This window comes from Microtus pennsylvanicus, chromosome 10 (genome assembly GCF_037038515.1).
Source record: "Microtus pennsylvanicus isolate mMicPen1 chromosome 10, mMicPen1.hap1, whole genome shotgun sequence".
Taxonomy (NCBI): Eukaryota; Metazoa; Chordata; class Mammalia; order Rodentia; family Cricetidae; genus Microtus; species Microtus pennsylvanicus.
The window spans coordinates 79377859-79392764 of record NC_134588.1 but is presented as its reverse complement, the minus strand read 5'-3'; the positions used below and the strand labels follow the sequence as shown (position 1 = coordinate 79392764).

The following is a 14906-nucleotide window of genomic DNA, read 5'->3' as shown; positions in this document are numbered from 1 at the left end:
GCCAAACTCAAAATCAGTTTGAAAACACAGAGCAAGATCAGGTCCACCTCCCTAAAAATAGTACTACAAAACATGTTTTATCTAGTAGAAGTACAGGAGACCCAAGGACTGAACACATTATACTATCCAGAGCATAGCATGAGGACTTTATGAGAACTGGCAGAATCTGAACGAAGCCTGCAGGTTATGGTATTACTGACTGTTGTGACGGTGTCAGGTCAACTTTCCTGATGTTGACCACTGCACAGAATTGGTTAACAGAATATTCCTGGAGACTTTAGAGGGCGCAAGTTCATTAACTTCTTTCAAATAGCTCTGAGAAAGCACAAGCAGGCTGTTGATTTCCCAACCCAACCCCATACAGCAGTTATGCAAAGTGCTAAATTAATGAGACTGCATGGAGTAAATGGGATTCCTGATAGTATCTTTGCAAGTTTCTGCAGATGGAGATTTAAAATTGTTAAATCTAGCAGTTGAAAGAAAAAAAAATCAGTAAATTGGTTAAAACCAGAGGGTAGAAAGGAACATACAACAAATAATCCACTTACATCCATACATGTGGAAGATGTATTTCTCTCATAGGCATTCTAGTTGGCTTTGCGGTGCACACTTTTAGTTCTAGGTACTTGTAAAGCTGAGGACCTCAGCTTGAGGCCAGGCCAGGCACCACAGAGACCCCATTTCAAATGAAAAAATAAAAGGAAGGTGCTGGGGAAATGGTAACTGTTAAAGACAAGTACAGCCTTTGCGGAGGACACACTGCAGCTCACTACCTGTAAGTTCCAGTTCCAAAGGACCTATCGCCTCCTAGACTTTCTGAACACACACACACAGAAAAATCTTAAAAAATCATTTGCCTGCATATATGTCTGTATAGCACAAGTGTGCAGTGCTACAGAGGTCAGAAGAGTAGGGTGTGGGATCCCAGGAAGTGGTTACAGATGGTTGTGAGTGGTCATGTGTCTGCTGCTTAGTTTATGGTCCTCACTGGCCCGAAGCTCACTAAGTAGAGAAGGGGTGCTGGCCAGTGAGCCTTGGGTATCTGTCTTTTGCCACGTCAGGCCCCACACTACCATGTCTGAGTTTTCACACAGGCTCTGGTTCCCATGTTTCTGTGACAAGCACTTTATGAATGAGCTATCTCCTAACTGGTTTTGAGTCTGTGGAACCTTGTGACTGTGACCAACCTAACAGAAGTGGTTCTGAAGGCAGACCCTGAACGGGTCATCAGATTCTAGTTTGATCTCAGTTCTTTTGCTTCCAGATCCACCACTAAGAGGCCGTCGTAGGTTCTACTCCCATGGATCAAGCCCAGCTGCCATGCCTTCTATGTCACAATGGACTGACAGTCTCTCAAACTGAGGCAATACAAGTTTCTTTTAAGCAGACTCTATTCTGAATTGTCAATTTCACAGTAAGAGTAGTTAATGCACTGTTTTATGATGACATGAGATGGGGGCTCCAGCAGGGAACACGCTGGGCTGTCTCTAAGCATGCGGTTGAATAACTAAACCAGTTGACTCTTTTAAGACGGAAACATGTCTAGCTCCCTAAAAGCAGAAGGTGCAAGTGGCAACTTACTGCCAACAGTACATGACAGGTAGCAAGCCTCAATGTAGGCGGGAAATAAGGCACTGTGGGGTAAAGGAAAGCCAACCAATGGGCTCCTTCTCACGGCAGCGGGACACTGTGGACACTTGAAGGTGCCTCATCAAATGCAAGGAAGAGCCTTGAAGAACATAACCCTACACAGTGCAAATGATAGGACAGCACCGAGAGCCTTAACTTTCCCTCACTGCAAATGAAATTCTAAATACCTACCTGTATTCAAAGCCTGACAAAATGGAGTTTATATGCAATGGTGCTTAATACCTGTTTTTCTGTGAGGGGGCTGAAGATGCAGCTCAGGCAGCACTGGAGTATACAGAGTTTGAGGCTAGCCTAGGCTACAAGCAAGACACAGTTTTACCCTTACTTTGAACACAAAAACACAAACAATAAAAAAATAACTGAAATAATAAAAGAGCATAGAAGTAAGCTATTTCTTCTATGTGGTCACATGTTTACTTTTGAAAGTTTTTTGTTTGCCTTAAAAAAAAAAAGAAAGAAAACGGGTCTGGTTGTCCTGGAACTATGCAGCACAGATCTCTGTGAGTTCGAAGCTGGTCTGGTCTACAGAGGAAGTTCTAGGACAGCCAGGGCCAAGCACAGAGAAACCCTGTCTCGATGTGAGTTGCATTTTTTAAGTTGTACCCTATGGTATGCACCTGCAGTTCCTCTTCTTGGGAGACACAGGACTGCTTGAGCTAAGTTTAAGGGCATCCTTTATAGGAGTGGAACATAATGGACTAATGTATTTGGTGATTTTCTTTTTTTTACCAAGACAGGGTTTCTCTGTGTAGCCCTGGCTGTCCTGGAACTTAATCTATAGACCAGACTGATAACTGGCTTCTGCTTCCTGAGTGCTGAGATTAAAGGTATGTGCTACCATGCTCTGCCAATATATGATGTCTTCAACTAACACATAATAGAATACCACGATCTTAATGCTATTTAAAAAAAACACGCAGGAGAGAAACATTCAAATGTGAATAGTAGGGCTGGAGAGACTGTTCAGTAGTGTAGAGCACTGGCTGAACCAGGCTGTGGCATCATGCACGCAGATCTCTTTGAGTTCAAGACTAGCCTGGTCTACAGAGTTAGTGCCAGGACAGGTTCCAAAGCTAAACAAAGAAATCCTGTCTCGAAAAACAGAAGAAAAAAAAAAAAGACAAAATACCACTGGCTGCTCTTCCAGAGGTTTTAAGTTCAATTCCCAGCATCCACATGGTAGCTCACAGCCATAGTAGGATCTGATGCCATCTTCTGGCATAAAGTTAATAGAGCACTTATATACATAAAATAAGAAGTCTTTAAAAAAAAGACAATCAAATGTAAATAGTGGTGCCTGTCAATAAAACGTCGTTTATTTGCTTCTTTATTCTTTCCTTTAGCTTTTCCGGGAAGTTGTTATAAATACACATTTTTATAACCAGAAAACAACGCTTTATTTTTTTATAGAAGGAAAAAAATCCCCCTGCTATGATAGGTTCATAATTTCTACATATAGGCAAAAACGTATGGCCACTTACCTAGCCACGTTCCGGGTTTCTGGAAGCTGAAATGCACATTCAGGAACGTATATATGTACACGGGCTCACTTATTATAAAATTTCAATAGAGGACTTCTGGTGCACAATAAATCCAAGAACAACATCACAAAACACATCACTGAAGTATACTAAAATAAGGTTATTTACTGAAAAATGATACATTGGACATAATCTGTATATAGAACAAAGCAATTAATGGTAAACTTAATAAGGCACCTTTTAAATCAGATTTTGTACAAAATACATTTAGTGTGTTACATATCAAAGATGAATCTATATTTTTGGTGTTTTACAATTGCATATTAAAAATGCCTCCTTTTAACCAGTCAATGCCTTATGTACAGTTTCCCTAAGCTATAATATTTTCATTTTATACAATATATACTACATTTTAGCTTTTAAGTGGGAAGAATAAAGGTCACTAAAGAGCTTAAATAATCCCACTGAAAGAATACAGAGCACAACCTAAAATTACAGTATTATGTCTAGTTCTTTGCAAAAGCCATATTCATAAGCTTTCCTTATGGGATGGTCATTCCTGCAGATTCACACACTTCACCAGAGGAACAAGATCTGCTTGCCTAGTCTCCACCCCCTCACAGCCAGGAGGAGAGCAAACTGTCACTGCTTAATATCTGACTCAATTTGTGTTGTTACCACAAGGGCTACATAACTTTTCTTTCAACATGAATTAAACTTCTGTTGAAATTATCTTAGACATCTGGAGACATTTCAAAACAACGCATATCTGGAAAAGACAAGGTTTTCACTTAGGAAACCTGCCTTGGAAGAGACAATATCCAACAACTTATCTTGGGCCAAATCAGAGATGCATGGTTCTTGAAAAATTACTGTCTTTTTATTCTAAATAAGGAAAAACATCTAAAAAGAAAAAAGGATGGAATAACATTAGAACGAATGGCTGAAACCCAGCACATTCCAGGACAAGAGCTTTACAGGCTGAGAAACGCTTCTGGACATGGGAAGGATAACATAACATGCTAAAATACCTTTTGTTACAATATTTCCAGAGAAATCAGTTCTCAGTGCTGCAGAAGCCTCAGACAGTCAAGCTGGGACAAATCTTTACCTGCTCCGTACCCCTGCAACACCTGACCATACAAACCACTCGTGATATCTTCCTGGATCATTTGATATGTATTTAGGTAGTTGGGTTTGGGCTTTTATAATACTATGATTTATAAGGATTGCTGATGTTAGCCATATTTTTAAACTCTAGATTCAAAGTGGGATCAAATGAGTTTGCAGATTTTTACAAGTTATTAATTACTAACTACATAGTACTTTTTTAACCAGTTGTTTATACTTTTTGTTTTAAATTACACTTATGTGGAGTGCATTATGTGTGTGTGTGTGTGGTGCATGGGGGGATGCATGCCAAAGAGTGTGTGGATGTCAGAAGACAATTATGGAATAGCTGGTTCTCTCCTTTCGCATGTGACCCAGAGACTACACTGCAGGTGGCAGCTTGGCAGAAGTGCCTTTACCCACGGAGCCTTCTCACTGACCCCAAGGGCTGATATAGTCTTCAAATATTTCACTGAATTTCCCATATTTTTAAATGCTTTATTTATTATGTATACAGAGTTCTACCTGCATGTATGCTTGCATAGCAGAAGAGGGCATCAGATCTCATTACAGATGGTTGTGAGCCACTATGTGGTTGCTGGGAACTGAACTCAGGATCTCTGGAAGAGCAGCCAGTGCTCTTAACCTCAGAGCCATCTCTCCAGGCTTAAATTTCAAATTTAAGAGTAAGAGGAAGGAGAGGAAAAGAATAAGTTTAATGCAACTTTAGACATTAGGGTTCTACGTATGGACTATAGCAGCATTTGGCCTTTAAAGAATGTTACTGTTTCTAACGAGTACTGAGAGGCAGCTTGGGAAGGCAGTGACTCCAGTACTCACTATCAGCCTTAGGATTAATTCCTGGTAGCCCCCTGTCCTCAGACCAAGCTAATCAGAAAAGAATCATCATATAGCGGCCTCCACACACCATTTAAGCATGTCTAAGAATGAAGTTTGCCATTTGTTAGGTATATCATCAAGATGTTAATGATTTTTTAAAATATTTATTTATTTATTATGTATACAATATTCTGTCTGTATGCCTGAAGGCCAGAAGAGGGCGCCAGACCTCTTTACAGATGGTTGTGAGCCACCATGTGGTTGCTGGGAATTGAACTCAGGACCTTTGGAAGAGCAGGCAATGCTCTTAACCATCTCTCCAGCCCAATGTTAATGATTTTTAAGACTTAGTTTATTGAGGCAAAAATATATCCAGGTTAACTTGGCTTAAGTAGTTCAAATCTCCTATGTGTTCTCAGGATTTGGTTACACTAAATGAAACGCATTAAATAGTCAAAGCAAGTCTCAAATTTGTGGAATTTGTGTATTATATTTAGTTATAAATGAATAGATGGACAGCCTCCCATTTAAATTAAAATGGTTGACTATGTTATAATGCAATCATCTTTAATTTATGTGTCATTCAAAGAGACAATGTCACTTGATCCTCTCCTGGCTTGTTTGCGCCGAATAAACATTTAAATAATATAATATCAGCATGTAAGATTTAACCAGAACTGTTCTTTGAGAGAACAAGCCCTCTATTTAAAAAAAAAAAAAAAGAAAGCATCATTTATTTCAGCGGTTCAGTGTATATATGGGTAGTGACCAGATACTGGACACTTCTGCTTGATTCTTTTGTCTTCACAAGTTAGGGATCAGAAACTGTAAAAAGCAAATTTCTAAAGATTTAGATATATAAAATACATTTACCAGTTACTGACAAATTTATATTAGCTGACATCCTTCATAAAAGAATGAGGCAATATCTTAGTGAACTTTTTTGACTAAAGTTTTTAAATGCATGAATTCTGAAATTCACACATGGTTCTACTTTAAAACATTTCCCCATTATGGATAAGATCCATGTGAGCTGTTTGGAATAGAGTTCAGTATGCAAGGAAAATATGGCTAGAAAGATGATTATGTAGGTTTTGAAAATAAAAGCACATTACACATGGTAAACAACTTCCCTTTTTAAGAGATACTGAGAGCAAAGACTTCAGAATTTGACCACAGGCATGCACACTGTTATCAGAATCTGCAAGGCCTTCTCCAGCAAGAGGCGCTTTCTTCCAAAGTATGGTTTAAAAAGGTGAGTTTCAACTCTGGACAGGTGGTGTTTTATATATATATATAAAAATAATAATAATGCCGGGCGGTGGTGGCGCACGCCTTTAATCCCAGCACTTGGGAGGCAGAGGCAGGCGGATCTCTGTGAGTTCGAGACCAGCCTGGTCTACAGAGCTAGTTCCAGGACAGGTTCCAAAGCCACAGAGAAACCCTGTCTCGAGAAACCAAAAAAAATAATAATAATAATAATAATAATAATAATTACCAAAAAAGAAAACAAAATGGTGATAGAAGAGAAATAGTCCAAATTTATGGACACTTTAAACTTATTTGGCCTTTACAACTATTATGTTAAAAACAAAGTTGGTGGAGAGGTTAATACAGATACAAGGTAGATGACTTTCATGAGATTGGCGAATGTTGACCAGATATTGCATGTTTAACCTGCTAGCCACGATACCCTCCTGCACAATCATACATTCTTTTCTTCTAAGCCCCATGGCAGCAGAGGAATTCTGGTGTACATATCAAAGGCATAGTGCACCATCATAAACCAGGTAGTATCCCAAAGAGACCATAATCTGTAGGCTGTTTACAAAGATAGAACGCAAATAGATGTTTTCTCTGAGAGAAGGCAAATATGTCTTTCTCCATCTCTGCTGAGTTCATTAATTTTCTCAAGGCTTTCACAGAAAGCATCACTTTATGGACAGAAGAATGAGTGCCCAGAGTTAGACCAGAGGCTTCTTATCAGGCTTGGAGTCTTGATGTAGTTCATAAAACCTGTAAAACAGTTGTCCTGTCCATGTATAAAGATTGACATGTTTGGAAGTTCAAATCTTGTATTCCGCAGAGTTCTGAAGGTTTATTGTTAGCAGCCTGTGAAGATGTGGCAAAGAGTCTGAAAATCAAGCCAACATCCTATTCCATGCTAACCCACCCATTCCTTGGGTGAAGTTCTTACAGTCTAGATTCTCCCTTACAACTGTATAACTGTCAAATCTTTACATCCTGGGATTCAACCATTTTTGCAAGTGTCTTCTTGATTCTCAAAGCTGTGAGTCTGGAGGCTGGATTATGGGCCCAGCATTCTGACATCAGCTTCAAAACTGCTCGAAGACACTAAAGAAAAATGCAAAGAGACCGTGGTAAGCATGGGGTAACAGAGCATTCACTCACTCACCACTTTACAGGGACTTGGTTCCAACTTACTTCATCACTGTTCCAGCGGTTAGACACGATTGGCCGCAATCGTTTGACACACACAACCTCACGCATATCTTCATAGGATGGGTCACTGGGCACCATGTTGTAATATGGTAATTGGTATTCCTCCACTATTCCTTTGGGGAGTGAGAAGACAGAGTGAGCAGAAACACGGAGGAGGAGTACATAGCAGCTCCCTTAACTACAGAACAAAGAATGAATTCGTACATAAAGAATTATAACCTGGATGGTTCTCTTTTTAACAGTAAATACGTTTCTATTATTTATGATCCATCATTTCCCCTACCTCTAACAGGGCGAGTCTGTCAACAATGGTATATAGTGTTTCTTTTGGGGGTAGGGCACTTAAGATCTGAGACAAGAGGACTGTGACAAGCCAGTCTGTGCTACAAGCAATGAAACTCTCAAACAACAAACAAACACTAAAGAAAGAAGTAAGATTTTCTTGAAATTTTTGGTGTCAATATCTGTTTACTTGTTTGTCACTCCTAGGAATGTTTCTATTCCTCTCTACTGAAGAGAAAGACTAATCACACATGCACACAAGCTCACAAGACAGCCCACTATGGCTCTCATTAAAAAAGGATACAAGGTCAGTCCTTGCCTCTTGTCTGGGAACCTAACAATGAGTCATTCACCACTGAGGCTGTCACCTAGCTCCCAGGTGCTAGGAGTAGTTCACCTAACTACATGGAGGCCTCTGATGATAGCCAACAGATATGAGCAATGACACCACTTTCCACAGTCACAGCTGGCTGGGGAGGGGCTGAGCTGTTGGAGCCTCTCTAGGCACCTCTCCCCTCAGATGACTTTAAGGTATTTTTTCACTGAAATGTATGTGAGGAATCAAGACAACTATATGAGGGTCTTAGAGTAAATCTAGTGAAGCCACAGATTCTGAGAGTGGTCCTGGAAAAACCCCGACATAGGTGACGTATAGACTAGGTAATTATTTTTTAAATGCGAGCTAAACAAACATAATCAAAAACATGGTTCAAACTCTTACCTCCTGTAATACAACGACGAGCCATTTCCCAAATGATTAAGCCAAAGCTATAGATGTCAGCCATGATGTAGGGCTGGAAATGGTTCTTATTCAGGCTTTCATCCAGCACTTCAGGAGCCATGTAGCGCTTGGTGCCCACCCTGGTGTTCAAGGGTATGTCAACTTCGTTTGTATCACTAAGACAGGAGAAGGACAATGGCCATGTTGAGAGTCAATGATAGTTCATATCTGTACTTTTTTTTCTTTTTGGTTTTTTGAGACAGGGCTTTTCTCTCTATCTCTGGCTGTCCTAGAACTCACAGAGATCTGCTTGCCTCTGCCTCCCTGAGTGCTGGGATTAAAGGCATGCGCCATAATCACCCGGCTCATATCTGTACAGTTTTATAAACATTTTTCTTTCTAAATGTATAAATTCCTGTATTCTTTACCATAAATTATTGGGGTCACATTACAAAATTTAGCACCTTTATAGACTTTATATATTGCATATTACATAACACCCCCAGTATGGTCTGGAGAGGCTATTCTGGGCCTTAGTACCATGTCTGCCACAAATCACTAATTCTGTCTTTTTTACAGTAAGCTGTATTAACACAAGCACTTTTATTTATTTATTTTTTTCTCTTCCTCTTTCTCACAAGGATCATTCATGAGTTCGGCCAAGGATCTGTCTCCAAGGAAATTCTACACTTCTCAAAAAGTAACAGTGCTGGTCGAGGAGGTGCTACAGTTCATACAGTGCTTGTCTGTCTAGTATACATGAGACCCTGGTACCACACCATATAAACAGAGCATGGCCTATTATCCTAATATTAAGCACCAATGAGGCAAGGGCAGGATGATCTCAGAAATTCAAGGTCATCCTTGGCTAAATAGCTGGTTCCAGTCCAGCTTGAGCTACATGTGACCCCGTCTTAAGAAAAAGAAAAAGGAGCTGGGCAGTGGTGGCGCACAGCTTTAATCCCAGCACTTGGCAGGCAAAGGCAGACAGATCTCAGTGAGTTTGAGGCCAGTCTGGCCTATAAAGACAGCCAGGACTGTTACACAGAGAAACTCTGTCTCAAAAAACAAAACAAAACAAAACAAAGCAAAAACACTATTTCACATAAGGGCAAGTAATTCTATCTGAGAAGTATGAAAATAGAAGAGGAATCATTTATTGTTACCATTCTTAGACAATGAGCTTAGCATTGTTTCTCCTTCTTTTTTTGAGACAGAGTTCCTGTGTAGCCCTGGCTGTCCTGGAACTCACTCTATGGACCAGGCTGGTCTCAAACTCAGAGAGATCCACCTGCTTCTGCCTCCTGCATGCTAGGATTAAACATGTGCGCTACCGCTGTCAGGATGTAAGCTTAGCATTTAAAATACAGAATTATGTTATTTTTCAAGGATCCAATCTACTTAATTATAAGAAAAGTGGTATCTATAAAAAGTCAACCCAGTAAAAAATGATTTATTAGTTTCCTGGGTTTTGTTTTTTTAATATGTATTTGTGATCTTTTTTTTTTTTTTTTTTTTTTTTTTAGTTTCCTGGGTTTTGAATTGAATTTTTAGACTTAAAAACCTAACTTGTGTCCCTAAAACAAACTTCTAGAACTGTTTTCCAGTAGAGTGGGATACAAAGTGTTATAATTTTTTATAAAACATCTGTGGTGGTTAATCTTTACTGTCATCTTGACTAGATTTGTAAGCAACTGAGAAACTAAGAAAGACCTGGAGGTGGGTCTCTGAGCCTGCTTCCAGAGTAGTTTAATGGATGAAGGACAGAGCATCCAGAATGAGGTGGTACCAGTTCACAGGTTAAAATGGAAAAAGGAGAAAGCAAGGGACCTCCCCCAATTTGTGCTCAACTCTCTGCTTTTTGATTATAGGTGCAATGTGAGCAGCAACCTCACATTCCCACCATGATGCTTTCCCTTTTATAATGAACACATGAACAAAAGAACCTTTTCTTTCCTTAAAAGCTGTTTCTGTTGGGCTGGCACCATAGCTCAGCCATTAAAGGCTAAAGACAAAAGTGGCTTTTGTCACTTTTTGTCCTAGCAACACAAAACATAAGGACAGGCTCAGTGAGTAAGAGCACTTGTGGCACAAACAAGAGGTCCTGAGTTCAAACCCCTAGCCCCAAGCTGGGTACGTCCATGTTCCCGCCAGTAATCCCACTACTATGGAGGGTGGAGAAAGGATGTTCATTGAGGCTTCCAGTCACCAGCCTAACTTCAGGTTTAATGAGAAACCCTTTCTCAAGAGAATGACAAAATGGTTAAGAAGGGCTATTGGAGATCCTCCTCTGGCTTCTGCATGCGCATCAGTACATACCACACAAAGAAGGAGGGGCAGGGCTGTCACTGTGATAAACTTGACAGTGTGACTGATGTGCCTTTAGTACTGGCCTATGGGAGGAATGTGGAGGAGTTTAGATGTGCATGCTAGAGGCCTGGGAACGATGAGCAGAGCATACCAGGATGTTCTGATAGGAAATAATACAGAAAGTGGAGGCATGGTTCATGATGCTTTAGGGAACAAGAACTCTATGGAGACCGAGGCTAGAGGCTAGTTATGTTCCATCTTGGCAAGAATAGGGTTGAAATCTTCCCATGTCCTGAAAACTCACGTGAGGATGAATAAAAGTAATGAATTAAGAACTAAACAGATAACTCAGCTGTTAAAAGCACTTCATGTTTTTCCAGAGGACCTGGGTTTAATTTCCAACATCCACATAGTGGCTCACTACCACATGTAGCCAATCTTCAGGGATCTGATGCCCTCTTCTGGTCTCTGCAGGAACTGCATGCATGTGATACACAGATATCCATGCATGAAAAATAGCTATACAATTAAAAATAAAAAATAAAGACAGTGTGGTGGCACACACTTTAAATCCCAGCATTTGGGAGGCAGAGGCAGGCAGATCTGAATTCAAGGTCAGCCTGGTCTACAAAGTCAATTCCAGGACACAGGAAAACCCTGATTTGAAAAAAAATATCCACCCCCTTCACAATGGACTAAGACTTTTTTTTTTTTAAAGATCTATTTTAATGTGTTCAGGTGTGTGTGTGTGCTATGTGAGTGCAGGCATCTGCATATGGCAGTGGATCTCCTGGAGCTGGAGTTTCATGTAACTGTGGGCCTCTCATGAGGGTGCTGGAAACAGCAGTAAATGTTCTTAACTAATGAGCCGTCTCTGACCCCAAGGACTGTGATGTTTGGTGGAGGAAACCTGAAGACAACTTGCAGGAATCAGTTCTTTTCTTCATCATTTGGTGGCAAGTGCCTTTACCCCACTCGGCCATCTCACTGGACCTTACTCACTTATTTTTTAAAGGAGTATAAAACCATTTTACACAATAAAGTTAACAAGAATAAGCTAGTAGTAAGAAATTAGATAACATTACAATAGCTCAAAAGTATTTTCCTGGCTTCTGCTAAATCAATACAAATACAAAAAAAGTAGAATCTACATAAAAAGAAAGTTTTGGGGAAGGAGCAAATAGGTCAACAATTTACACTATAATAAAGTTTGCTCACTCATTTATGGCAGCCAAGTCTTAAACTGCCTAACCATATGATTACATTTCCATGAACTGTCTTCACTATTCCACAGTCATAACTTTCTAGTTCACTGATCTGAACTCTCTGTAAAGGATCCTACTTAAGTCAATTAAAACCAGTCTAGTTTCCTGGACTCAGGAAGCTATTGACAGTGATAAAATTTTGTCTTTCAGAGATTGTACAAATAAGTCATTGCATATATGGTACTATATATTTATAAATGTAATACACAGACAGACAGACACACATTTGTGAATTTCCCAATCCAAACTTGCAATTAACTAATAACTACAAAATCATCTATTTAATTAGAAAAGTATGGTTTTAGGAAAATTTTTTATTTAACCCTGCTCCAAAATGATTCTATAGACAAGATTTTCCCAGTTTGAGCTGCCAAGGCACAGACAGGCTACGTTCAGCTGTGGCAGAAAAGGTCCAAGCAGACTAAGTGATGAAAAAGCAGAAGAATTCACTGGCATCACCGTGTGGTTCATCAGGCACACCTAATGTAAGTTAAATGGCCATGGAAGCCTTATCAAGGTTCTTCAAAAAAACATTGCAGCAGTGCTGAATTCCCCAAAATAAGAGAGATCTAGGAAGTTGGAGATGCTAGGACTAGGAATGTCCCCATTGAAGAAAAGCTCCAAGTATGGAGTAGAGCCAGCCTAAGAGAGAGGCTACATTTATTGCAGGCAGTAAAACAGGATGAATGGAGCTATCCAAGTTCACTGGAGCCCAGATGATGCCATCACAAACACCAAGTACATTTGGTATGCGAGCCTGCTGAACAACAAAAAACCACTTATTGAACTGCTAAGTCATCTCTTCAGTTCCCCAAGTAGTACTTTTCTTTTGTGGTCGTAAATGTGAAACAACCACTCCATTCTTAAACTACATCATAATACACGATAACTGCCTCAAAAGGCACCTGATGTTTTTCGGAGGAGGGAGGAGCTTGAGAAAGGGTTTTTCTGTGTAGTTTTGGCTGTCCTGGAACTTCTCTGTAGCCTGATTCTGCCTCCAAGTGCTGGGATTAAAGACATGTGCCATACCATCTAGCTCCTGAAATTTTTATAATGCCAACTGTTTCTGGAAAATTGACAATCAAGAGAAACTATCTCCCCACATTTACAGGAGTATAAATTGGCACACGATATTGTTCTGAAGCAGTACTATATGATATGGCACAAGTTAATATGTGAAAACTCCTTCAATAGCCTCCCATCTCTAGAAATCCATTATGAAAAAAAATACTTATGTATGTAAGTGCTCAAAAGTAGAGTAATATCTATAAATGATTAAAATTCAATAATATTTATGATAACCTTCCTTTCTTTTTTTGACAGAGTATCTCTGTGTATTCCTGGCTGTCCTAGAACTCACAACTCAGAGATCTGCCCACATTTGCCTCCCGAGTGTTGGGATTAAAGGTGTGCCCACCTTCCCCCCTTTTTTTTGGAGGGAGGTGTTTCAAGACAGTGTTTCTCTGTGTAACAGCCCAGGCTGTCCTGGAACTTACTCTGTAGACCAGGCTGATTCCGAGATTTGCCTGCCTCTGCCTCCCGAGTGCTGGCGTGCAACTACCACCACACAGTGTCATGATAACCTTGTTTTAATACAGATGAACTGAAGCAAACCTAATGGCCTTTGTTAATTACTTGGGTCACAAGCTACTTATATGTAACATGGACAACTATTTGAAAAAAGAGCAAGTAAAGTAAACTGAAATAAAAGCATAAAAAATAGAAAATCAACAACTACATAGAGGCTAAAGATGTGATTTAGTAACAGAGTGTATGTTTAGTATATGTAGGATCCTGGGTTCAATCCCCAATAATCCCCCAGAAAAGTATAGTGAAATATAGCTTTGTTAAAAAACAAAACAAAACAAAAAACAAAGTAACCCTGTGTAGAAATACCAGTTAGATATTGAAATAATTTCCAAACATTAAACAAAAAATCATTTACCTATTGAATTTAACAGCCAGACCCAGGTCAGCAATGCAGCAACTTCCATTTTTCTTAATAAGGATGTTTTTGCTCTTCAGGTCTCGATGAGCAATTGCAGGCTTTCCTTGGGTACCATAAATTTCTGTGTGGAGGTGGCAGAGACCACAGGCAGCAGAGTAAGCTAACTTGAGTAGGGCTCTGGTGTCTAGTGTGGCACATTTCAGGAAGTCATAGAGAGATCCATTTTCGTGGTAATCAGTAATCAAATACAGCTGAGTCCAGGAGCCAGTGCCTTTAATGTCTGCAGCTATAAAACCTGTTTAGTTAATGAGTTTAAAAGGTTAGCTGTCAGCAGAGGTGCTAGGCAGTTACAGATGCACATTCAGGATATTGGAAACGAACTACTTATTTTGTACAGATAGTACTTTCCTAATTCGACCCACAAAATGTTTTGAATGTGTAACAAACAAACAAAAATCCATTTCCTATGTCACTACATTTTTACAAATTTACAGTATTTTTTGCCGGGCGGTGGTGGCGCACACCTTTAATCTCAGCACTCAGGAGGCAAAGGCAGGTGCATCTCTGTGAGTTCGAGACCAGCCTGGTCTACAGAGCGAGTTCCAAAACAGGTTCCACAGGGAAACCCTGCCTCGAAAACCCAAAAAAACAAATTTAGAGTATTCTTAAATTTATGTATGTATTATGTGTGTTCGTGGAGGACAAAGTCAGGGGTGTCATATTCTCTAGAGCTGAAGTGACAGGCAACTGTAAGCTTCCTAATGTGGGTGCAGGGAATTGAACTGAGGTCCTTGGCAAGAACTGTATGTGCTCTTAGCCACAGAGCCATCTCTCCA

At 39.9% G+C, this 14906-nt stretch overlaps 1 protein-coding gene across 6 annotated transcripts in view; it reads right to left on the bottom strand.

Moving 5' to 3' along the window:
- Positions 1–3271: 3271 nt before the first annotated feature.
- Positions 3272–14906, bottom strand: part of Bmpr1a (bone morphogenetic protein receptor type 1A) — a 106411-nt gene continuing 94776 nt past the window's right edge. For all 6 annotated transcript variants that reach the window (XM_075988713.1, XM_075988711.1, XM_075988715.1 and 3 more), the window contains 4 exons: positions 14068–14365; positions 8548–8723; positions 7527–7657; positions 3272–7436 (listed from right to left, as the gene is read on the bottom strand). In XM_075988713.1, the coding sequence (XP_075844828.1) occupies positions 7311–7436; positions 7527–7657; positions 8548–8723; positions 14068–14365 (731 nt within the window). In that variant the 3' untranslated portion in view covers positions 3272–7310. The remainder of the gene's footprint in view (positions 7437–7526; positions 7658–8547; positions 8724–14067; positions 14366–14906) is intronic.